At 44.6% G+C, this 25,826-nt stretch overlaps 2 protein-coding genes across 2 annotated transcripts in view; one reads left to right on the top strand and one right to left on the bottom strand.

Annotated features, from left to right (window-relative positions):
* LOC118654962 (zinc finger protein 501-like) overlaps window positions 1-25,826 on the top strand; it is an 89,498-nt gene that overhangs the window by 31,745 nt on the left and 31,927 nt on the right. The window lies entirely within an intron of this gene.
* LOC118654958 (zinc finger protein 260-like) lies at window positions 8,916-24,619 on the bottom strand. The gene is made up of 3 exons (XM_036306246.1): window positions 24,319-24,619; window positions 13,785-13,908; window positions 8,916-12,822 (listed from the first exon to the last, which is right to left on the bottom strand). Exons 1-3 carry the CDS (start codon window positions 24,319-24,321, stop codon window positions 10,913-10,915), a joined length of 2,037 nt encoding a protein of 678 aa, XP_036162139.1. The 5' UTR covers window positions 24,322-24,619; the 3' UTR covers window positions 8,916-10,912.

Genomic DNA, 25,826 nt, shown 5'->3' with positions numbered 1-25,826 from the left:
TTCCACAATCACTACACTCATACCGCCTTTCTCTAATGTGAACTATGTTGTGTTTAATGAGAGCAGTGCTTTCACTAAAGGCCTTCACAGAATCAGTACACTCACAGGGCTTTTCTCCAGTATGAACTCTCCCATGTTGAAGGTTAAAGATTCGTCTACACACTTTCCCACATTTATTATCCTCATAAATCATATCTATAGAGCAGAGACCTTTCTGATAAGCAATTTTCTGTTTCTGGTTGGCAGTTTTTCACATTCCACCCACTGGTGATGTCTTTTTCCACTGAGACATTCCTGTGAAGTCTCATTGTTACTGTGTGGCTCCTCAGTGTTAAGAGTGGCCTGGCGCTGGAGAAGCCCTGAGATGGCTGGGCAGTCTTCCCCAACCTCCATACTAGCTGCAGGCACCCAAGATAAGTAGAAGCAAGAACTGGTCACAAGGGAGGCACTCTCCTTATCTTCTTTCCAGGGCTTCTCTCCACTGGCATCCTTCTGTTGCTGGTGAGGGTTTGCACTGAAACACAAGTCTCTCACACATGCATCACTTAAGGACACATTCTTCTCAAAGTATATCACTTATAACTCACTCAGGTGCAAAATATCTTTTAACACTGAGAAACATGGCTTACCCAGATGGGTCCTCTGGGTGGCTTGAGCTGTCTTGGAAGCCCTGACCTGTGAATCTCCTTTTACAGATACACTCCACTCACAATAGGCCTCCACATCATCCATTTTATGCCCACAATCTGAAAACAGAGAAATGATGAGGAAATAAATGTTGACTATGGTGAGAGGGGGAAATCCCATTATAAAAGCGTGTTGCACACACTACATTGGTTTCATGCAATTGGCTGAAAATAAAGGACCTGCAGGATGGATTAATAAGAGGCCCCTGTGAAGTTTTTGACCACTGAAGATCACAAAACAAAGGAGACCTCAACAGAAATATAACAAACAAATGGCAAACGTCACATGGAAGAGAAGTGGAATGTTCAGCTCATTCTTCTGCTAACAGCATTCAGCAGATCTCTGCTGGTGACATGGGCAAGCTGTGCAGAAGGTTGGTTACATCTTATTCCAAGTAAAATTCAATAAACAAGTAGCTGGGATTTTAGGAGTATTTACCACCTCATAATACTTGCACAGGTCCATGTTGCAGTATACTGAAGAGAGAGATGTGCAGAGGAATAGATGATGTAAAAAGGACACAAAGGCAAAGATAGCCAAAGCTAAGAAGTCACTGATGAAATGACAAGTCAGCAAAGAATCAAGTATGGAAAAGGAAAAGTATAAATGAGTTGTGGACACTGGGACCTGTACCAAACACTGTTGGACAGGAGCAAGTTCTTGGTGTAATCTGAACACTGCCATTATGTCATACGTTCCCCCAGTTGCCACTCTGAAGGACCAGGCATCTTCTGATACCATCCTGTACATTCACTGTGTGAAAAAACCAAGGTTTCCCCATGTACCTCCTTCTCTAGAAACACACACAAACTAAATATTCTGAGTATCAATGAAAGGCAACAGAGGTAGCAGCCATCACTTGCCCATAGCAGTTCGGCTTGCAATAGTATTCAGAGAAGGTAATATTATAAACAGCAATTGAAGGAGGGTTTTACAAGAACAGCCCGTGGTTCATGTATGTAAAGAAGATACCCGGAACAGGCATTCACCAAGGTCCTTATCTACAGGAAAGGTGCAGAAGTGGAGGTCATGTATCTGGATATAGTCACCTGCCCTGGGAGTGTAAGAGCAGGTGGGACCCATTAAGCTGGTTGTAAGATTGCTGACACCCAGACACTTCATGTAGTTTCTGAGGCAAATCGTGTTAGGGAAGTTTATGGAGTCTGTTGCTCAGGGCTCTCCACAGAGCTCAGCATTGGCAGTCACAGCCCATTTTACAAGATAGTGGGGAAAAACAGCAGAGACCAAGTCTTGCCTTGAGAGAGAAAATGCTATGTCTGAAAAATAAAGAGTGACATTTATTATTTCCATACTTTTACTTCTTGTGGGTATTTCTTATTGTTCTTTCTAATTCTTTGAGTTGTAGTGTTAGATAACTTATTATCAGTTTTTCTGCGTTCTTTGAGTTAGGCTAGTAGTACTATGAATTTCCCTCTCAGGACTGCTTTTATTGTGTCCCATAGGATTTGGATTGTTGTGTCTTCATTGTCATTTGTATCCAGAATCTTTTTCCCTTATTTTGATCTCTTTGGTAACCCATTCATTGTTTAATAACATGGTATTTAGCCTCCATGTATTTGACTGTTTTTGAGCATTTTTATTGTAGCTGATTTCTAATTGCATGCCACTGTGGTCTGAGAAGATGCTTGATATGATTTCAATCTTCTTGAATTTGTAGAGACTTAGCTTGTGCCCTAACATGTGATCTATCTTGAAAAATGTTCCATGTGCACTTGAGAGAATGTATGCACCATAGCTTTGGGTGGAATGTTCTGAAGATGTCAAGTAGTTCCATTTATTCTTGTGAGTCATTTAGGATTGCAGCTTCCTTGTTGACTTTTTGTCTAGATTTCTTCAGTGATGTCACTGGGGTATTAAAGTCCCCTATTATGACTGTATTGCTGTCAATCTTTCCCTTGATATCATGCAATTTTATCATATATTTAGATGCTCCTATATTGGATGCTTATATGTTTACCCAAGTTATAGCCTCTCGTTGTATAGATCCCTGTCTACCATACCATTATGAAGTGGTATTCTGTATCTCTTGTAATGGCCTCCACATTTGAGATCTATTTTATCAGATATAAGTATTGCTACCCCAGCTTTTTTTTTGTTCATTTTTGTTTGCCTGAAAATTTCCCCTCCCTTCACTTTCAGTCTGTGTGAATCCTTTGTTCTGAGGTAGGTCTCTTGTAGACAGCATATATATGTGTCATGTTTTCTTATCCATTCAGCTACCCTATATTTTTTGATTGGAGCATTTAATCCATTTATGTTTAAGGTTATTATTTGTAGATACTTGCTTGTTGCTATTTTTATTGTTTATGCCCTAATTCCTTCTTCTCTTTCTTTTTTCTTTTCTTTTCTTTATTGTTTTTGTTTTTTTTTACAGAAGTCCCTTTAGCATTTCTTGTATTTCTGGCTTGGTGGTAATATACTCCCTTATTTGTTTATTTATTTTTGCCTGTAAATCTCCTGATTTTATCTTTAATTTTGAATAACAGACTTGTTGGATGGAGTATTCTTGGATTCAGTCCCTTGCTTTGCATCACTTTGTATACTTTATTACATTCCCTTCTGGCCTAATGTGTTTCTGTTGAGAAATCAGTTGATAGTCTAATGGGAGATCCTTTGTAGGTAACTATGTCTCTCTCTGGCAGCCTTTAGATTCTTAATTTTTCAACAATGTTTGCCAATTCAAGTACAAGGTGTCTTAATGTCATTCTTTTTGGGTTCATCTTATTTGGGACACTGTGCTTCTTGAATTGGTTTGACTTGTTTTCTTCCCAATGTCAGGGAAGTTTTCTCTCATATTTCTTCAAACAGGTTTTGTATTCCTTGCTCAGATTCCTCTCCTTCTGGCGCCCCTGTTATGAGCATGTTGTTTCATTTCATATTGTCCCAGAGCTGGCTTAGACTATCCTCCTGCTTTTTAATTTTTTACCAGTTACTGCACTGCTTGCATGGGTTTTTTTCTACCTTGTCCTCTATCTGCCCGATTTGGTCCTCTGCTTTTTCTAGTCTACCATTGAAACTTTCCATTGTGTTCTTTGTTGTATCTATGTTATTCTTCATTTCCTTTTGATTCTACACCTGTTGATGATTTTCTCATCCAGACATTTGAGCATCTTTATAACCATTACTTTGAATTATTTCTCTGACAAATTGCTTGCATCCATTTCATTTATTTCCTTTTCTAGTGATTCCTCCTTTTCTTTCATTTGGGGGTTGTTTCTTTGTTTCTCCATTTTTGCCGTTCCTTTGTAATTGATTCTATGTATTAATCAAACTGCTATGCCACCCAAATTTTTTGAATTGGCTTTTTGTATTAGATGTTTTGTAGGACCCAGTGGTGCAGTCTCTCAGGTCACCAGCACTGGGTATTCTAGGGAGGAATCCTCCTATAAAAGTTTGGGTTATTCTGATATAGTTAGGTCTTGAATATTATTGTCCATTTTGTGCATGGAGCCTCCTCTCGGGGTTTCTGATTATGTGGCTTGCTTCCTACTACCTTATGCCAAAAGTTGTGGAGGCACTGAACCAAATGCATAACATATAACAGGACAAGACATGACACAGAAGGAACAGAACACTAATGTACACAAGACATGTATAACCCCAATAAAAGTGATCATCAGATAAAAGATGATTTCAAAAGAGAAAAGAGAGCAAGAATGATAGTGAGGAATGAAAAAAAAACAGAAAAAATAGGGGAAGAAAACACAACAAAACAAATAAACAAAAGGCTCAAACAAGAAACACCTGAGTGGGGCCGGGTGGAAATAGCAGAATCTGTAGATGCTGGGCGTAAATAGAGGGAAAAAGGCTAAGGCTAAGGAATTGGATAAATAGGGAAGGACCACAGTTTAGAATAGAGGATGAGAAAAGAAATGAGAAGACAAAAATAAAATAGAAAAAGAAAATGAAATATTTTTTGAAAAGGGGATTAGAGGAAACAGCAGAAAGGCCTAAATTTAAGAAGTGATACAAGTTAAAAAAAAATTAGGAGAAGAAAAGAGCAAGACGAGAAAGAAAATAAAAGCATTGTGAAGAAAAAGAAGAGAAGAGGAAATGGAGTAGCATCAGGGAAGAGGAAATTACATATATGAATAAACCAACAGAGACTAGAATAAAGCACATCAATAAATCAGATAAGGAAGATCCATTTTTATGTGAGTTTTTTCTTCCCTATATCAGGAAAGTTTTCTGTCATTATTTCTTCAAACAGGTTTTCTATTGCTTGCTGTTTCCTCTCCTTTGGCACCCCTATTATGTGGATGTTTTGTTTCATGTTGTCCCAAAGTTCCCTTAGGCTCTCCTCCTGTTTTTTAATTTTTTTTCTAGATGCTGCTCTGCTTGGGTATTTTTTCCTACCTTGTCTTCTAGCTCACTGATGCAGTCCTCTGCTTCTTCTAGTCTACTATTGATGCTTCCTATTGAGTTCTTTATAGCAGTGATGTCATTTTTCATTTCTTCTTGGTTCTTCCACATCAGGGGTCCTCAAATTATGGCCCGCGGGCCACATGCAAATACAAATATTGTATTTGTTCCCGTTTTGTTTTTTTACTTCAAAATAAGATATGTGAAGTGTGCATAGGAATTTGTTCATAGTTTTTTTTTAAACTATAGTCCAGCCCTCCAACGGTCTGAGGGACAGTGAACTGGCACCCTGTTTAAAAAGTCTGAGGACCCCTGTTCCACATATTGTTAAATTTGTCTTCCATTCTTTTCAGCCATCTTATGACCATTTCTCTGAATTATTTCTCTGACAGGTTGCTTGCCTCCATTTCGTTTACTTCTTTTTCTGGGGAAGTCTCCTTTTCTTTCATGTGCAGCTGTTTCTTTGTCTCCCCATGATCTTTCTTCTCCAGGTGTTTGGTTATGTAGTTCTCTCTCTCCTTTCCGTGAGAAGGTTCAGAGCTCCTCCGAGTCCACATATTTGCGCTGCTTGGGGTCCAGTGTTCCTGGGTTCGCAGCTGTTCCCTGGGTGGAGGTGTTGTAGATTTCCAGGATTTTTAGACTTCCGATAACAGCCACTCTCCCCTTCAAGATGGCATGGTCTCAAGAAGATCCATTTTTAAAAAGGAAGAAAAGAAAGGAAATAGAAAAACTAAAATGGGTAAAGGAGATGAAAAACGGGAAGAAGTAAGAGAAGTGCGATAAAAAAAGGTGCAAAAAGTAAGATAAAAATAAAAAATTTAAAATAATAGAAATAAAAAGTCAAGTGTCGTTCACTTCAGCTGATGTGAATGATCCATGGATGCTGGTTTAGGGCCCCACTATTCTGTTCTGTTTGATAATTCTGGGATTCCTATTAGGTAATAAGGTGCTGACCACTGTTAGTCACTGTCTTTTCTATTTAGCTCTCTGCTTGAGGCTCCAAGTGATCCACAAGTCCTCTGTTTGTGCTTGTCTCCACAGGTCTTGGCTGTAGGCAGGCATGGCCAAGCTGCCCTCTTTGACTGTTTTCAGGCTGTCAGGCTTATCACCCAAGCATCTGTTTCTGACAGAGCTTTAGGTGGGGATGGTGCTGTTTCTCATTCAGGGAATAAGATGGGTTTTTCCCTGACTCAGAGCTGTTCCTCCATGTGTGTCCCAAAATATTACTCTGGCCTTGGTTGGTTAGAGATCCTTATATGGATACCAATGGCATTGGCTAACAACCTGGAGTTTTTATCAGTCTGATTCCCAGAATAGCAGAGTGAATCAGCCTCTTTCCAATCCACTCACTGAGTGCACTTTGGTACTATTCAGACCCGTAAACTTGGCTTCTGCCTTTGTTTCCTCTGTAAAGCTCGAAATGCAAGGTGTGGCAGGATGTGTCTCCTACCTGAGCCTACTGGGAGGGGCAAGCTCGTATGAAGAGAAATGACTGCTTAGGTTTGGAAGCTTAAGCATCTCACACTTCTAGCAATATATCCCACAAAATTGCCCGAATTTTGGCTTCCATGATTCCTTCAACTTGCCAGTTCTCAAGGAGAGTTGACTCTGTTTTGGGGCGTCTGAAACAGTTGGACACAACAGTATCCACAGCCTCAGTCTTTTTTAAAAATATATTTATTGTTCAGATTATTACAGTTGTTCCTCTCCCCCCCGATTGCTCCCCTCCACCCAGTTCCCACCCCACCCTCTGCCCTTATCCCCCTCCCCCCACTTTCCTCATCCATAGGTGTACAATTCTGTCCAGTCTCTTCCTACACCCGGACACCCCTTTCCCCCCTGAGAATTATCAGTCCACTCCCTCTCTATGCCCCTGATTCTATTATATTGACCAGTTTACTCTGTTCATCAGATTCTTTATTCACTTGATTTTTAGATTCACTTGTTGATAGATGCGTATTTGTTGTTCATAATTTGTATCTGTACCTTTTTTTTCTTCCTCTTCTTAAAGAATACCTTTCAGCATCTCATATAATACTGATTTGGTGGTGATGAACTCCTTTAGCTTTTTCTTATCAGTGAAGTTCTTTATCTGACCTTCAATTCTGAATGATAGCTTTACTGGATAAAGTAATCTTGGTTGTAGGTTCTTGACATTCATCACTTTGAATATTTCTTGCCACTCCCTTCTGGCCTGCAAAGTTTCTGTTGAGAAATCAGCTGACAGTCGTATAGGTACTCCCTTGTAGGTAACTGACTTTTTTCTCTTGCTGCTTTTAAGATTTTCTTTTTGTCTTTTGCCCTTGGCATTTTAATTATGATGTGTCTTGGTGTGGTCCTTTTTGGATTCCTTTTGTTTGGGGTTCTCTGCGCTTCCTGGACTTGTAAGTCTATTTCTTTCACCAGATAGGGGAAGTTTTCTGTTATTATTTCTTCAAATAGGTTTTCAATATCTTGCTCTCTCTCTTCTTCTGGCATCCGATAATTCAGATGTTGGTATTCTTGAAGCTGTCCCAGAGGCTCCTTACACTATCATCGCATTTTTATATTCTTTTCTCATTTTGCTTTTCCGGTTGGGTGTTTTTTGCTTCTTCATATTTCAAATCTTTGACTTGATTCTTGGGATCCTCTGGTCTGCTGTTGGGAGTCTGTATAGTATTCTTTATTGCAGTCGGTGTATGCTTAATTTCTAGTTGGTCCTTCTTCATATTCTTGAGGGTCTCACTAAATTTATCGGCGGTTTCTAGAAAATTCTTGAAAAACCTTATAACCGTGGTTTTGAACTCTATCTCCAGTAGTTTGCTTTTCTCCATTTCTGTGATTTGTGATGTTTGTCTCTGCATTTTTTTATGCTTCCCTGTGTTGATAGAATGGCTTTCTGTGGTAGGTGTCCTATAGTGCCCAGTGGCTCAGCCTCCCCAATTACCTGGGGTGGACACTCTTGGTGCACCCCTTTGTGGGCTTTGTGCACAGTCTTGTTGTAGTTAAGCCTTGATTGTTGTAGGTATCACTGGGAGGAATTGACCTCCAGGCCAATTGTCTGTGAGAATCAGCTGTGTCTACAGTGGGAGAACTTCTGTGCTGAAGACACTCTTATGGGGTGCTTCAGTGGGGCTTTGGTGCTCACTGAGTCTGCCCCCTGAGTGTGTCCCTTATGGACCTGAGGAGTCGTAATCTGGATGGTCCCAATCCAACCACTGGGTACACAGGCTCTTGGATCACTAAGGAGGTGCTAATTCAGCCTCTGCCTGAGGCTACCCAGCAGGAGCTACAAAAAGATCTGCAGATTCCTCTTCCTAGTTTGGGTTTTGGAGGTGCCCAGATGAGTCCCAGCTGCCTTCTTTTGGAAGTTCTGGGTCTTTCTGACCCAGCTGCAGTTTGTTAGGTAATTTTAAATCTCAAAGGGCCAGCCCATTCATATGCAAAAGCCTCTGTGCACAGCTTGGGTGGGGTGGGGTCTCAGGGAATACGGGATGGAGCAAACAGCTATGGCTGCTCCTCAGTCCTGCCCTAAGAGGTCCCGGGTCTCAGTGTCCTGGTAATCACTGCAAGCACCTCTGAGTGAAAGCCGCCCTCGAGTTCCGCCCGGTGCCAGACAGTCGTTTCTCCCCGTATGAGTCTGGGTCCCCAGAGACTTGCCCAGAACTGGAGTCAGGGCTGTAGGGAGCTTGTGCCTCCCTCCCAATTGCAAAAGACACTGGCATCCCCCATTGCCAGCACCTTTCTGTGCGTGCTCTAGCCTTCGTACCTCTGCACTTTACTTCCCCACCTCCTCTGAGTCTCAGTGTGCTTTTCTCTTTCCTTCTAGTTGTAGAATTTCCACTCAGCCAGCCTTCCTGTGGTTCTGGATGATGTCTGTTTTGACTTTTAGTTGTATTTTTGAAGTGGTTGTGCGAGGCAGCAATTTCAGGTGTTTACCTATGCCACCATCTTGGTTTCTCTCCATAGCCTCTTTATGTGTTCATTATGCCCACACATGGCTGCTGACCTTTCATTCAGCCTTGATTCAAGTTCTCATCCCTACAGCCTTCCTTCAGCCCACCCACTCAAGGAACCTGGCCCATGAGCTGGCAGAAACACGGGCACCCAACCTCTCTGCCCCCTCAACCACAAACCCCAACAACACACTATTCCCAAGAATCCAGGAACTATTACCTCATTTCAGGTTTTCCATGCACAGGCAAAACTTAGGGATGGGGTAAACCAATCACACCTGATCCTCTGAATGTGGAATTACATTGAGACCAAGCTTCTTCTGGAAACGCCTGTATTGCAGAATATTATGAACATTGAAAATACACAACATCATATCCTGGAGAATCAGGGTTACCTCCAGGACTAGATGGGTGCGGGGGTGGGGGAAGAGGCATGCTTCATTTTTAATAAATTCAAGTGCAAAATAATACCTAAAATGAAGAAAAGCGACTCAACACCAGTGGGTCTCAGAGGTGTGAGTGGCTTAGCTGGAAGCAGGATTTTTTTAAAGGTGAACTGATTTGGGGGCCCAAAGCATCAGGTGGCTCCTCCAAGATACAAAACTAGGTTCATTTGCAGAGTTCCAGGTGCCTGGGAGAAGGGGAAAGAGCAGGCTGGAGGGACCTCTGGATGGAGACAAAAGAGCCCTGGATATCACCTCTCAAGCAGACACAGAACCCAAATCCCTTCCAGGGTCTAGCCTTGGGCTCCTCTCTACCAAACCCTGGGAAGGACACAGTGTACCCAGCTGCAGTGGGAACATCCCAGGCAAAAGCAGGAAAGAGTGAGGAAAGTTGAGTTGTGTAGGCAGAGGCCCCTCCTCAGGGCACTGGGGTGAATGTTTGAGTTTTATTGGTAATCCTCATTTGAGGATATATTCCCACTGATTTTTAGTGAGCACAAGAGAAGGGGGAGAGGAACAGAGAGATTGAGAGAGAGAGATTAATGTGAGAGAGAAGAAAAAATTAGAGGCCTCCTACATAGCCCCATAGGGGCTGGGATCAAACCTACAAATTAGAACTACCAAATCATGCAGTCTTTCAAGGCCCTGGGCAGCAATGCACTATATGCCAGTACTGGTTGAAGAGTGATTTGCTGTCACTCTTAAAACACAGAAATGTTGGTATCCAAACAATATCTGATAACTCTACATGATGTTCATCACAATTGTGCTTGAAAACCATCCCTGGAAGTGAATATAACCAAAAATATAAAGGTACAAAAGAAAAAACACCTTTACTAAAAGATCGTAAACCAGAATAGAGGACAGAGAGCGGTTGGCAGCTTGAATTAGAACCTGAAACAATTTCATCACAGCATAATTTGAGAACCACATGTCTCTGAAAGAGGTAGCACTTCTCTTTTTTTAATATATTTTTATTGATTTCAGAGAGGAAGGGAGAGGGAAATGGAAACATCAACGAGAGAGAATCACTGTGTGGCTGAGGCATTTCTTAGCTGAGGATGGGTGCCCTGGAAGAACCCTCAGTCAGGTGTATTCCCTCGTCAGAGAGAAAGGAATGAAGATCCTGTCAAGAGCTGGAGTAATCATAATTTTCTCAAGCACACGTGAGAACAGAATACATTTAACTTGAGAATGCAGGGGTTGGGACTGATACACACTCTTCAGGTGAGCCAGGTGACAGAGGTGAAACCTCTTCAACCACAAATCAATCAGGTGTTAGATCTGGGCATGTTAGCAAGTGCAATGCAGCTCCTTCAAGCCTCACTTGTACCAGAAACTTAGCAGGAATCTAGCAGAGTTTATTTCCCATTAAAAGGGATTTTAATTTAGGGAAATAGGTCTTAAAGAGTATCCTTCAGTGTTGTTATTCTAAGTGAGAAAAATAAAACATTCCCTGCACGTTTAACACTTCTCTCCAGTGTGAACTCTTTTGAGGTGTGCAGTGAGGTGAGCACTTTGACGAAAGGACATCCCACATTGTCTACATTCATACGGCTTTTCTCCAGTATGAACTCTCTGGTGTTGTTTGAGATGAGACTTATAACTGAAGGATTTCCCACAATCACTACACTCATATGGCTTCTCTCCTGTGTGACCTCTCAAATGATGAATAAGGCTAGAGTTTTGCCTAAAAGACTTGCCACATTCAGTACACTCATATGGCTTCTCTCCAGTGTGAACTCTGAGGTGTACAGTGAGGTGATCACTTCGACGAAAGGACATACCACATTCTCTACACTCATACGGCTTTTCTCCAGTGTGAACTCTATGGTGTTTAATGAGTTTAGTTTTTTCACTGAAGAACTTTCCACAATCAGTACACTCATAGGGCTTTTCTCCTGTGTGAACTCTCTGGTGTTTAATGAGTTTAGTTTTTGCACTGAAAAACTTTCCACAATCGGTACACTCATAGGGCTTTTCTCCAGTGTGAAGTCTGTGGTGTTGTTTGAGGTAAGACTTATCACTAAAAAACTTCCCACAATCACTGCACTCATATGGCTTTTCTCCAGTGTGAACTCTCTGGTGTTTAATGAGTGTAGTTCTTATACTGAAGAACTTACCACATTCAGTACACTCATATGGCTTCTCTCCAGTGTGAACTCTGAGGTGTGCAGTGAGTTGAGCACTTTGACGAAAGGACATCCCACACTGTCTACACTCGTAGGGCTTCTCTCCAGTATGAACTCTGAGGTGGTAAGTGAGGTGAGCCCTTAGACGAAATGACATCCCACATTCTCTACACTCATATGGCTTTTCTCCAGTGTGAACTCTATAGTGGTTAATGAGTGTAGCCCTTTCTCTGAAGAACTTCCCACATTCATTACACTCATATGGCTTCTCTCCAGTATGAACTCTGACGTGTGCAGTGAGCTGGGCCCTTTGACGAAAGGACCTCCCACACTGTATACACTCATAGGGTTTTTCTCCAGTGTGAACTCTGAGGTGTACAGTGAGCTGACCCCTTCGACGAAAGGACATCCCACATTCTCTACACTCATACGGCTTTTCTCCAGTGTGAACTCTATGGTGTCTAGTGAGGTAAGCCCTCCGACGAAAGGACATACCACATTCTCTACACTCATATGGCTTTTCTACAGTGTGAACTTTGTCATGTTGATTGAGGTTAAACTTATGTCTGAAAGATTTCCAACAATCACTATACTCATACAGCTTTTCTCCAGTGTGAACTCTCTTATGTCGAATGAGGTTAAAGTTTCGTCTAAACACTTTCCTACATTTGTTACTCTCATAAATCAGTTCTCCAGAAGAGACACCCTCACATTGAATAACATTCCAGTTGTCGCTGCCAATGTTTTCAGATTCACCCCACTGGTGATGACTTTTTTCATCAAGAAATTCCTGTGAAATCTCACTGCCGCAATGCAGCTCCTCAGTGTTGAGAGTTACCTGGTGCTGGGGAAGCTCTGAGTTGTATAGCAAGTCTTTCCCAACCTCCCTGCTGGTTGAAGGCACCGAAGATAAGGAGAAGCTGCACCTGCTCACAAAGGAGGCTTTGTCCATAGCTTCTTTCCAGGGCTCCTCCCTGCATTCATTCTGCTGTTGCTGGTGAGGGTTTGCACTGAAACAGAAGTCTCCAACACATGCGTCACTACAGAATGCTTTCTGCTCAAAGTATGCTGCATGTGACTCAGTCAGGTGCAAAATATGTTGTAACACAGAGAAACACCGCTTACACAGAAGGGTCTTCTGGGTGGCTGGAGCTGTCTTAGAAGCCCTGACCTGTGACTCTCCTTGTACAAATACACTCTGCTCAGAACAGGCCTCCTTATCATCCATTTTATGCCGACAACCTGAAAAGTGAGAAATGGTGAGGAAATAAATGTTGTCTGTGGTGACAGGGGGAATTCCCAGTGCAAAAGTGTGTTGTACATCACATGTTGGTCCCATGAAAATGTCTGAAAAGAACAGATGTGCAGGAAGGATTAATAAGAGGCTCTTGTGACTTTCTGGGTTAATGAAGATCACAAAACCGGGAGGCCTCCCCAGAAATATGACAGAAACATGGCAAGCACCACACGGAGGAGAATATGGATCTCTAACTAATCCTTCAACTGACAGCATTCAGCATGGCTTGTCTTTTGGACATGGAAGCGAGCTATGGGAGAGGTTGGTTAGGTCTTACGCCAAGTAAAATTCAATAAAGGAGTAGCTGGTTTCATGGACTACTTAGCATGTAGGTGCACCTCATAACACATGTGCAAGTCAATGTTGCAGAATACTGCAGAGGCAACAGTGCAAAGGAACAGGTGATGAAGAGATGAGCAGTCAGCACTGGGCCAGAGCAACACAGCTTGCTACAGTATTCAGGGAAGAGTATATTACAAACAACTGAACGAGGGTCTTACAAAAACAGCCCATGGTTCATGTAAGTAAAGACCACAACATGGCACAGGCTGCCATAAAGAACTGTAACCTAGAGAAAGAGTGCAGAAGTTGAGGCCATGCATGTGGACACTGTCAGCCTCCTATGAAGAGAAACTACAAGCTGGGACCCATTAAGCTCACTGCAAGACTCCTGACTTCCTGAGACTTCCTGCACTTTTTGAGGTAACAGGTATTAGGGATGTTCATGGAGTCCTTTGCTCAGGACTCTCTATAGAGCTCATCCCTGGCAACCACTGCACATTTGACAGGAAAGTGGGGGAAGGTAGCAGAGGCCATGTTCTGGCTGTGGGAGAGAAAAGGCTATGCCTGAGGAGTAAAGGAAGAGAAGTCATCACCTCCGGACAGTGGGAAAACGTGAAGGACTTACCTACAGATGACACAAGTGCAAACACTTCCAGCATCACATCGCAGTACAGACGTCTCTGAGCCTCATCAAGGAGGCCCCACTCCTCCTGAGAGAAGGCAATGGCCACATCCTCAAAGTTCATATCCTGTCATAATGGGAACAGTACAACCCATGATCAGATTCACTCCTAAGATTCTAAGTCTGTCATAGTCCCCACCTTCCACATCTATCTGCTCTCTCCACTCCACACATCAGAGAAAATACCAGGCCTTCATCCCATGAAAGCCACTTTCTTCTTATATTACTGCTGATATTTTGTCTTACCACGATAATAAAGGCAATTGAGCAGATGGAAGATACCTGAACTCTGGACCTCTCATGTGAGCCACACTGACTCTAATCTATAGAGTGGGTGTCAAAAACATAGGTTGCTCAAGCAGGTATGGCTCAGTGGATAGATTGTTGCACTGCGGACTGAAGGGTCCCAGGTTCAATACTTGTCACGGGCACATGTCCAGTTACAGGCCTAATCCCCAGTAGAGCATGTGCAAGAAGCAGCCGATCAATGATTCACTCTCATCACTGATATTTCAATCTCTCGCTCCCTCTCCCCTTTTCTCTGAAATCAATAAAAAGATGTTTAAGAAAAATAGGTTAAAGAGAGATGCTGGCCATAAAGAGTGATTAAGTGATATGATACTGGTCTTGTCAGGCAATACCTTATAGTACCTTATATTGTTTCTCAAAGACACCAAATACATGACATGACAGTTCACTCTCTTGACCCCAATCCCAAGGTGCTGAGGCCATCACTTTGCACTACCTGCTGCACATAGTTCTTTGAACAAAACACTTCTCTCACACAGCTTCATTCCCAGAGGCACAACTTCAAAGGTAATGCATATTTGATTTGGCGAAGACAAATTGGCTCCTAATCACCTTCTTTTCCAAAATTATATGAACCTCCATAATCCATTTATCCTTACCCTTAACCCGTACCCACGCCAGTGAAGATTTTGAAGCCTGGGTAACACTGATGTAGGCTATCTCATTCCTATCAACCTGTGTGTCACCCTCAACAACAAAAGGCAGGTGGTTAGTTAAATGGCAACGAAGCTCTGTACCTAGAATGTAGCACCAAAACACCCCTCTTTACAGGCAATCACCTTAAAAGTTACTGTATTGGATCATCCAGACACCACCAGAGGTGGACTATCTCGTCATTCACTCTTATGTCAGGGTGCTATGGCCATGAATTCACATTCTCTCTCCAAGTACACATCACTCTTTACCACACCTCTCTCACACATGCACTCTCACAGCCTTAGACCCCACAGTCCTCTCCTTGTCCTCATACTTATTACTCAGTATGTGTTGTCCAGAGAATACTTGCCAAAATGTCTCACTTAATCGTCCCAGCCACGATTGCCCTCTGCACATACCCATGGAGTCTCACAAATGACCACTCATGCCTTTAAGCTAATCCACAATACTGAATGTAACTCCCCACATATAGGCCACACCAAGGGTCACAACAAAATCCTGGTGAGTGTTTAGAGAAGTTAATATGTACCAGCCCTAGTCTCACTTTGTTTGAATAACTCTTCAGCCTCTAAATAATATCAGGTCCACTCATCTTTTAAAGGCCTTGGCCACTGCTAAATGATTACCTCTCCCCCACACTCTACATGACAACTTCTGTTCCTATGCTGTGTTGTGACAGCCACCTCCCACAAACAGTGGCCCCAGCAGGAAAGGTAGTCCTCAGGCTCACACTGTCCCTTCTGAACTGCTACTACCATTACCAACCTGACCATGACTTCCTATATTAAATAATGTACAGTCTTGGCTGATGGGTCTCAGTTGGTTGAGCATAGACCCCTGCACTGGTGCAGTCACATGCCTGGCTTGTGGGCTGGATTTATAGTAGGAGTTGTGGAGGCATCAACTGATCCCTGTTTCTTGCTCATCAGTGTTTCTCTATCTCTATCCCTCTTCCTTCCTTAACACACACACACACACACACACACACACACACACACACACACACACACACTAGGGATGTGGTCTGCGGGGATCGGCCCACTGTGGGAGTGCCACTCATCCCAGCCAGCTGAGCAGCTGTGGACCCGCCCTCAAAGCGGCTGCTCCCACTGTGGGAGCACACTGACCACCAGGGGCAGCTCCTGCATTGAGTGTCTGCCCCCTGGTGGTCAGTGCACATCATAGCAACTGTTCAACCAGTCATTCTGGTCGTCCCACCATTTGATCGCTGGGCTTTTTTATATCTAGATAGATAGATAGATAGATAGATAGATATAGATAAACATAGATGATATAGATAGATAGATATAGATGATATAGATATAGATATATCACACCTGCTGGTTCTTGAATCAGCTCACCCTTCATTCCAAGCCTTTGCACATTCTGGATCTTATGCCCTGGAGCAGTGGTTGCCAACCTTTCGGACCTCACGGACTACCTGTCATCCGCGGACCACCAGTTGCTGACTGCTGCCCTGGAGGACCTCCCATTCATCACACTGGTTGCCAAAAACAAGGTCCACTTTATGAAGCCCTGGTTGTGACCTTAGGATTCTGGGCTTAGTGTCTCTTCAAAGCACCCAGGTCCAAGCTACAAGAGTGGCTGGACCATCCCAGGACACCACTATCTCATAGGCCACAAGAGTGTGAGGCCCTGAAATAAGCTCCAGAAACCGGTACACCTAATTGATTGTGCATTTGCAGGAATTTGTGGAAAGAAAATGGTCTGTTGAGGGCCTGGCAACTGCTACCAGGGTCTATGGGCTCAGGCTTCTCAGTTCCCTTGCCCAGCCCTGAGGCCTGGTGCCCTCCAGATGCCTCTATTATCTCAGGGCTCAGTCCTCAGTGCACACTCTTGCAGGTTACCTTATCATTTACAGGACTTCTCCTTCCTGTCCACAACTGCTGTCCTCTGTTTTCTAGTCTGTTCTTCCTCTGATTAATGTTAAAGTTAGAACCCTACCTCAGAAAATGTCCCCCCTTTTTTTTCCATAACCATCTATTATTAGGTCTGATCAAATAATTGAATTAATACCCCTCCTCTGGGAACTGACATTTTGGCCACTACACAATGGACATTCCACTTGCTTAGATCACATTCCACCTGCTAAGACCATTATCTCTCCCCTCTGGAAATTCCAAGAATCCAGACATAAACAGAATTCTCTGCCCAGAATCCTTTAAAAACCTCTGACTCCCTGTCTTTGGGTGCTGGTGCCATTTTGGGGCTCATCCCATCTGGTATCCAGATGACCTAATAAATTCATAATTCTTCACCCTTTTTGGCTGCGTGCATTCCTCCTTTAGCAACCTAACATTTGGTGCTGAAACTGGAAGGGTTCTGTTCTATGGGAATAGGCAGCCATCGCCCCAGTTTCAGTCACCCTAAGTTTGCTGCTCGTAGAGCAGCAGGCAGCGGCAGCGGCAGCTCTACCTGGGCTTACCTCCAAATCCTATGCCAGTGACTCGATTGCTGGCCTCGATTAGGCCTCCTGACCTTATGGACCCTCCAGAGCCAGCCAAGGAGGATGCTGGATCAGGACCCTCCCTTTCTCCATTGTTGTCCGTCCCTCCATCCCACACCAGCCAATCTTCTCTAGGTAAGTGATGTTCCACAATTTCCCTTGTCTCGAGTCTTCTGCCCACGCTGTCTCACTAACTTCTCGAAAGTCTCTTGTCTCAAAAGTCCTAATGCTAGTCCAGAAGACTCCTCAGCCATTTCGCTTTGGGTCCTTCTAGATTGGGGGCGCCTAGTCCAGAGGATCACCTCTCATGTCTCATGGTGATTGGTTTAGGAGTGGGGATGCAAACAGTCACTAAACAGTCACCTAAACAGTCACCTTTGGATTTATGGTCTGTCACTCACCCTTCCTCTCTTGTGGGCCATGCCACACTCCCTCTTTCACACGCACAGGGGAGATCATGCCCAACCACCTCATTTTCTTTTGTAACACTGTTTGGCCACAATATAAACTAGATGAATACGTCTCAATGGCCTAAAAATGGCACTTTTAATTTTAACACATTGCACAATTTAGGTAACTGCTGTCACTGCAATGAAAATTGATGAGAGATTCCCTATGCCCAGGCCTTTTTCACCCTTCAGTCCCAATTTTCTCAGTTATGTTCCACCCATCAGATCTTTCTCCTTCACACAAAACATCATACCCCTAACACTTCTGATTCTGAATCTACGTTTGACCCAGCAGAACATCGCCCTCCATCCCCTTATACATCCCTTCCCTCACCTGCAATAGATTCCCAAAACCCAGATCATCCTAACCAGCAACCACCTTCTCCCCCAGCCCCTAAGAGCCCAAATCCCAAGTACTTGAGCTCCAATACAGCCTTTCTTCACCTAACACCTGCACTCAGGCCACACCAAGACTGCCTTCCTCAACAGCTGCTTCTATTCCATCACCCATTCTACCCCTGAGAGAAGGAGCAGGAACCGAGGGTACTGGCTGGGTACACATCCCATTTTCCATGTCTGACCTCGCACAGATTGAAAGGCACCTCAGGTATTTTTCCACCAACCCAACCACCTGTACTAAGGAATTTAAGTACCGGACCCAGTTCTATGACCTGAACTGGCACAACATCTAAGTCATCCCGTTGTCCTCTCTCACCCCAGAGGAGAAGGAGCACGTCTGACTAGCAGGTCAGGACCATGCTGTGCCCTCATAGACAGGACTCAGTGGCCAACCCAGTTGGTGCTAATGCGGTACCCCGAACTGACCCAAGATGGGACTATCAGGCCAGTTCCCAAGATGGGACTCCAGGGTGCAGGCTCTGTAGCCCGTCTCATCGTTGGACGCAAAAAGGCTGCTGATAAGGCAGTCAATTATGTCAAACTTAATGAAATCACTCAGGGCCTTGTCAAAAACTTAGCTCTCTTCTTCTCCTGCCTCAAGGAAGCCTTACACAAATTTACCACCTTAGAGCCCACCTCCCCAGAGGGAGCCCTTCTTCTGAACACCCATTTACTATCTCAATCAGCCCTCAACATACACCATAAACTTCAAAAAGTAGACACAAGTCATCAAACCCCTCAAAAAGACCTTGTTAACCTGGCCTTTAAGGTCTTTAATAATAGAGATGAGGAGACCAAAATCCAAAAACAAAGGTGAGATCAGGCCAAGGCTGAAGCTCAGATGAAGGTCTTTCAGCTCCTAGCCACCGCTCTCTAGAACCCCAAATGAAATGCCGGTCTTTCAACCAATGGTAAGTCAGGGGCTAAGCCTCCATCGGGCCCATGCTTCAAATGCAGCAAGGAAGACACTGAGCCCAGTCCAGCTCATACCCGAGACCCCCGCCTGGGCCCTACCCACGGTGCAGAAGGAAAGGCCACTGGAAATCAGACTGAAATCTGGCCCCTCCAGATCAGACATCAACCATCCGAGCAAGGCTGCCCTCTGGATCCTCTTTGGAGCTCCCAGACCTCCTGGGAATGGCCACCAAAGACTGAAGCTGCCCAGGCAAGTCCCAGCTGGAGGGCAGGGCCCTCCCAGCACAATTATAGCCAACGGCTGTTGTTGTAAGCTTGAGCCTCGGACTAATGAAAGGACAGGGTCCTCTAATTGCCACGTGCAAGTCCCAGGTGGAGGGCAGGGCCCTCCCAGCACAATTATAGCCAACAGCTGTTGTTGTAAGCTCGAACCTATGGTCCAAACATGTAGCCCCACATGCCTGTGATAGAGTTCGAGTGCATGTAGTTGAGTGAGGTTGAAACTCACGAGAATGCTGTAAACGTGATCACGCCCCTACTTTGCCTCATGGCATCTGCTATAAAATAAAGACACGATTGTGGGCGCTGTCTCCTCATCAGGGAGCAGCATCCCACCGAGATCCAGCTTTCATTCTCATGTCTGTCTTTTCTCAATCCTTTCACCCCCTCACTCAGGGTCACTGAACCAGGCTGAGCTGGCATGGCACATAGGTGCCCTGGGGCTGAGTATGCCATGGCCGTGCCGGCTCCCCACAATTCTGCCCTCTCGGAATTCAGACCCTTGTCCCCTCCTCAGTCTCTATTATGGGGATTGATGGACTAGTCATTAGCCACCTCACCTCCACACTGTATCTTACTAAACAACCCAATCAACTCTTTTCTCATTCTACCTCGGTGCCCTACCAGGGTTACAGCACATCCCCTCGTAAGACCCAGTTGTCCCAAATGACAGCCACCTACCTCAGTTTCACTCTCAGCCCACAAAGCTGAGCTAATTCCTTAGACTGTAAATGCCTTATCTCCTCCATGATTGTTCCCTCCTTTGAACAAGAAATACTCTCCTTTCTCAGGCTTGCTGGGTACTCTCCCCTCAGAGTCCCAAACCTCAGTTTTCCCACAAGCTCTTCTATGACATGACATGGGAAGGGAATTCCCTGATTGAGCGTTTAGGTCAGATTCTCACCCCTTTAATGCTCTGAAAACTGCTTTCACCTCAGTGCCTATTCACCCTCCCCCGCACCTTTCCCAAAGAACTTTTTTTACTGCAAAACTAGGAATGCCTGTTTCACAGTCTGGGTACTATCAGAAGCTGAACTCATTATCACTGAAACCTTAGCATGTTATCCCTAAGGGAAAATATGGCAGTTTATGTTTGTTTGTTTTTAAGAGTTTTTAAATTTTTAAAAATTATTTAAATACACAGTATATTTCTTTATTGATTTCAGAGAGGAAGAGAGATTAGAAACACCAATGATGAGAGAAAGTCATTGATTGGCTGCCTCCTGCATGAACCCACAACCCAGGCATGTGCCTTTGGCCAGAATCAAACCTGGGACCCTTCACTCTGCAGGCCAATGCACTATCCACTGAGCTAAGCTGTCTAGGACAAAATGTGACAGTTTTAAATCCAAGCGTCTGGAGGCCTGGGCACAGGCTACAAGGCCTGCTCCCTCCTCTCCCTGCCTTTTCGAAAGCCTGATGTGCCTACACATAATTTTCCAAAGTCTTTGGTAACTGAAAGGCTTTGGAGCATTGCTGGGTTAAATGGTAAACATCACAGGTTTTAATTCACTTGCCCTTAGTTTTGATTACAGAAGGTCTCTTGTACTTTGTTGGGTATATATTTTCTTGAAAGTAAGAGTGTCTTTAAAATGTGTTATTTGTGAATGGGTAGAAGGTTTGTGTTTCCAGTGAGTCAGGATCTGATCACCCCTGATGTCCGAAGGGACCCCTTCTCTCCTCATATGCTAAAGTAGCCCCACCCAGGCTCTCCTGTGGCTTAAGTCCTGATTTCTGAGCCTAGACCAGTGATGGCGAACCTTTTGAGCTTGGTGTGCCAGCATTTTGAAAAACCCTAACTTAACTCTGGTGCCGTGTCACATACAGAAATTTTTTGATATTTGCAAGCACAGTAAAACAAAGACTTATATTTTTGATATTTATTTTATACATTTAAATGCCATTTAACAAAGAAAAATCAACCAAAAAAATGAGTTCATGTGTCACCTCAGACCCGCGTGTCACAGGTTCGCCATCACTGGCCTAGACTATCTTATTTCCACCGCTCAATCACAGTCCTGGACACTATCATTGAAAGCATCAACAGGTCTTCCTGCTTGGTATTTAGGAACCTCTCTTCCCTTTTCTAGTCTTCTTAAAAGTCACACACTGCAAAGGACCCCAAGTCAGGAATGATCCCATAATAGAGGGAAATAAAGTAGACCAGGAGGCCAAGCAGCAGCTCAGAGGAAGCCTCTGTCTCCAAAACTCTTAGCTACACCCCATTTAACACCCAAATATACTCCAGAGCAGGGGTCCTCAAACTTTTTAAACAGGGGGCCAGTTTACTGTCCCTCAGACCGTTGGAGGGCCGGACTATAGTTAAAAAAAAAAACTATGAACAAATTCCTATGCACACTGCACATATCTTATTTTGAAGTAAAAAAACAAAATGGGAACAAATACAATATCTGTATTTGCATGTGGCCCGCGGGCCGTAGTTTGAGGACCCCTGCTCCAGAGGAACTTCAGTCCCTAGTAGCTCTTGGGGCTATGCAGGAAGATCCATGGTTAACATTTCAGGGAAAATACATCCTTCCCCAGGGACAGGCCCGTGATATCTTATGGGCTATTCACAGTTCCCTACTGTGTAAGATACATTTACAACTCCTACAACCCCTCATCACCTGTCCTAGCCTAGTCTTCCTACTGCAAGAGGTCACCAAGACCTGTTCTACTTGTCACTCAGTATCTCCCCAAGGACAGGTTAGACTTCCTTCTTTCCCCACTCATCAGACTAGGGGCCAAATCCCTGGACAAGACAGGCAGATTGACTTCACTCACATGCCTCCTATTAAAAGAAAAACAAAACAAATATCCCTTAACCCTCGTAGATGCCTTCTCAGGCTGGGTAGAAGCACTCCCCACTGTGTCTGAAAGGTCCTCTGAGATGACACAAGCTCCCACTCAGCACATCATTCCCAGATTTGGCCTCCCCACCTCATGACAATCAGATAAAGGACCTGCTTTCATACCTCAAATAACTCAACAGGTCTCCTCCACTCTGAACATCCTGTGGAATGTACACCTCCCCCCAACCAGCCCCAATCTACAGGCAAGGTAGAAAAGGCAAATTCCTTAATGAAGTCCTACCTAACCAAATTAACTCACGAAACTAAAGATCCTTAAACTCCTCTCCTATCTCTAAGCCAGTGATCAGCAAACTCATTAGTCAACAGAGCCAAATATCAATAGTACAACAACTGAAATTTCTTTTGAGAACCAAATTTTTTAAACTTAAACTATATAGGTAGGTACATTCAACTTTAAATTCATGGTTTTCGTCTTCCATTTTTCTTTGCTTCTTCTTTGTAGCCATCTCAAACAGGGCACCTAAAAAAATGTTTCATTTTACAATAATAAAGCCACCAACACAAAAGAATTACAATTCTTAAGCTGACGACAGAAATACCTTTAGGATTTGCAGTTGGTTGGAAAAATACAGGTAACTTTATGCTTCGAGTAGGTACTTTTGTCACCCACGCGCAATTTGCGGACACGACTAGCACTAACCACTGCCCATGAGACTGCTGACTGACTGGTTCACTTAACTCGTGCATGAATTGCGCGCGCCTCCTCGTGCTGCGTATCCACGGCCCGCCTGCGCCGGGTCTCCCATCACCGACCAACCGACACCCCCCACTTCTTCTAATGCCACTTGTTCAAAACAGACTTGTCCAGGCCGAAAACCGACTTCTGCGCATGGGCCACGAAGTTTCAATCGCACTGTATGTGGGCGCCCGCATGTGGTGTTTTGTGGAAGAGCCACACTCAAGGGGCCAAAGAGCCGCATGTGGCTCGCAAGCCCCAGTTTGCCAACCACTGCTCTAGGCTGTATGCACATCAGGGCAATCCCCTCCCCCCATGCACCCCCCTGTCTTAGTCCCTTTGAACTCATGTATGGAAGACCCATCTTATTAGGAAACTTCCCTCCACAGAGACCCCCCTCAGAGACTATGTCCCCATTTTAAATCTCGTCCAACAATATCTGAGAGAACATGCTGATCAAGTCCTCCCTCCACCTTCTACAGGAGACATCCCGCTAAGCCTCTACAGCCAGGGGACTGGGTCGTCCTAAAGGAAACCCACCCATCAAATAATTTACAGCCCAAATTGCAAAGCTCTTAGCAGGTACTCCTAACCACCCCACTGCAGCTAACTATCAGAGCAAACCCCGTGGTTCCACCTTTCCAGATTAAAACCCATCCCAGGAACACCTCCATTACGTGAGCTCGAGTCCCCTGTTACAGCCACCAGATTGGGCCACCAGACCCCACCTTACCCTCATCCATCGCTCACCCAATGCAGATGTAGCCCCAATATCAGTCTTTACCTGTCCCCATAACCGACCATATGCGACTCAAAAGGGCAGTTCAGATAATCCCTCCCCTCATAACCCTGGGCATCACAGCAGAGGATGGAACTGGCACAGGGGGCCTAACCACTGCTCTTCCCGTTTGGAAATCCTGTCTCCAGGACCTACAAGAAAGCAAGGGACAAAACTGGGGAACAAGAACCTCGCCCCCAGGGTAACCTCCCCTCCCCTAGCAAATAACAAGTCAGGCAACTAAGACCCCTGACCTTTTCCTCCCTAAGGATCACATCTAGGCCTCAGTTGCATTTCAGCTCCAGGCCCAGAAAAGCAGCAAAAGCAGACAAGTGAGGCTGTGGCAGCCTCGGGACCAGCTTCTGCCTCCCAGGTCCCCCAACAGGACCGTTTTCGGGCCTTCCAGGTGGCCTAATAAATCCATGATTCTTCTTCCTTTTGGCCCCGTGTGTTCCTCCTTCCGCGACCCTAACATCTATGGCCCCAGCGTTCTGAGAGTGAAGGTAAAACTCCTCGTGCAAAACCTCACCTCGTCTCTCTGTTGCCTTTACACCCACAACAGGCCCGGGTTCCGAGTCCTCCCTGCGCAGTCGCACCGTCACGTCCTTCCAAGGCGGCCCTGCAGCCTTTCACCCTCTTCCCCCATCAGCCCTGTGTCACCCACGAGGGACTCACCATTCTGAGCGCTGGGACCTGGGCGGCGGGACCTGAGAGGCCGGTCCCCAAGGCTGGAGGGTGAAATGGGGTCCGGCTGCGGGGACGCTGTGAGCAGAGAGGAGTCCGGGAGGCACGGGGACCCCAATCTCGGGCTGTTGGGCTCAAGGAGCCTCAGACACACCCCGCACAGCAGGCGCGCTGCCTCCCAGGCCTCCTCCTCCTCACGACCAGCGCCCTGAAGACTGTGAATCTGTGAACAAAGACCTAAAAAGTTAAAATGACCACCGCGAGGAGGAAGCCGGAAGTCCCGCCCTAGCCGGATGCGCAGGCACCAAAATGCCCTTTAGCTCCGCCCACGTCGGCGCATGGCCTTCTGGGTAATGTAGTTTTCTTCGCCGCCCAGGGGAGTACTAGCACCCCAGCCAATGACTTGGGGAATAAAAGTGATGTGTGCCTGGGGGGAACAACATGGGACCAGAGGCCTGGCTAACTGGAACAGACGGAGGCATCTCTAAGGTGAAGAGGGTGGGGAGGAATGCAAGAGATCCACCAAAGAATATATACACAGGGGGGAAATGGGAGACATCTGTAATACTAAAAACAATAAAAAATACATGTATTTTTAAATTTTTAAATATATTTTATTGATTTTTTTTACAGAGAGGAAGGGAGAGGGATAGAGAGTTAGAAACACCAATGAGAGAAAAACATTGATCAGCTGCCTCCTGCACACCTCCTACTGGGGATGTGCCCGCAACCAAGGTATATGCCCTTGATCAGAATTGAATCTAGGACCCTTCAGTCCACAGGCTGATGCTCTAACCATTGAGCCAAACCGTTTAGGACTGCATGTATTTTTTTAAATTTTAAAATAATATAGCCCAGATGGTGTAGCTCATTGGTTGAGCCTTGACCTTTTCTTTTTTTGGGGGGGGGAGAGGGAGGAGTCCTTTATTTATTTTATATTTTAATTCTTTATTGTTTAAAGTATTACATGTATTTTTACATGTCTCCTTTTTCCTCCATTGACCTCTCTCTAGCCACCCCCACTCCTCAGCACATGCTTTCACCCCCCTAGTGTTTGTGTACATTGGTGCTGCTTATATGCATGCATAAAAGTCCTTTGGTTGATCTCTAAAGTTCAATTATCTATTCGATGCTTTCATGTCTCTGAATCTATTTTTGTTCATGAATTTATGCTGTTCATCATATCTGACAAATGATGAGGTCATGTGATACTGGTTCTTTTCCTGGTCAGAGCACATACATGGGTTGCAGGCTTAATTTCCAGTGTGGGGTGGGAAGGTGTAGGAGGCAGTTTACCAGTGATTTTCTCTCATCATTGATGTTTTTATCTCTCCTTCTCCCTTCCACTCTCTAAAATGAATAAAAAATATTTTAATAAATTATATACATACTAGAGGCCTGATGCATGAAAATTCATGCAAGAATGGGCCATACTTCCCTGGCTGCTGGCACCACCTTTGCTCCAGCCCGGAGCCACCTTTCTGCCTTCGTCCCAGCCT

Source organism: Myotis myotis, unplaced genomic scaffold, assembly GCF_014108235.1.
Source record: "Myotis myotis isolate mMyoMyo1 unplaced genomic scaffold, mMyoMyo1.p scaffold_m19_p_40, whole genome shotgun sequence".
Lineage (NCBI taxonomy): Eukaryota > Metazoa > Chordata > Mammalia > Chiroptera > Vespertilionidae > Myotis > Myotis myotis.
This window is presented reverse-complemented; position numbering and strand designations above follow the sequence as displayed.

Coding starts and splice junctions, on each gene's coding strand:
- LOC118654958 (XM_036306246.1), bottom strand. Junction 12,823..13,784: donor TGCACTTGTGTCATCTGTAG/GTAAGTCCTTCA, acceptor CTCACTTTTCAG/GTTGTCGGCATAAAATGGAT.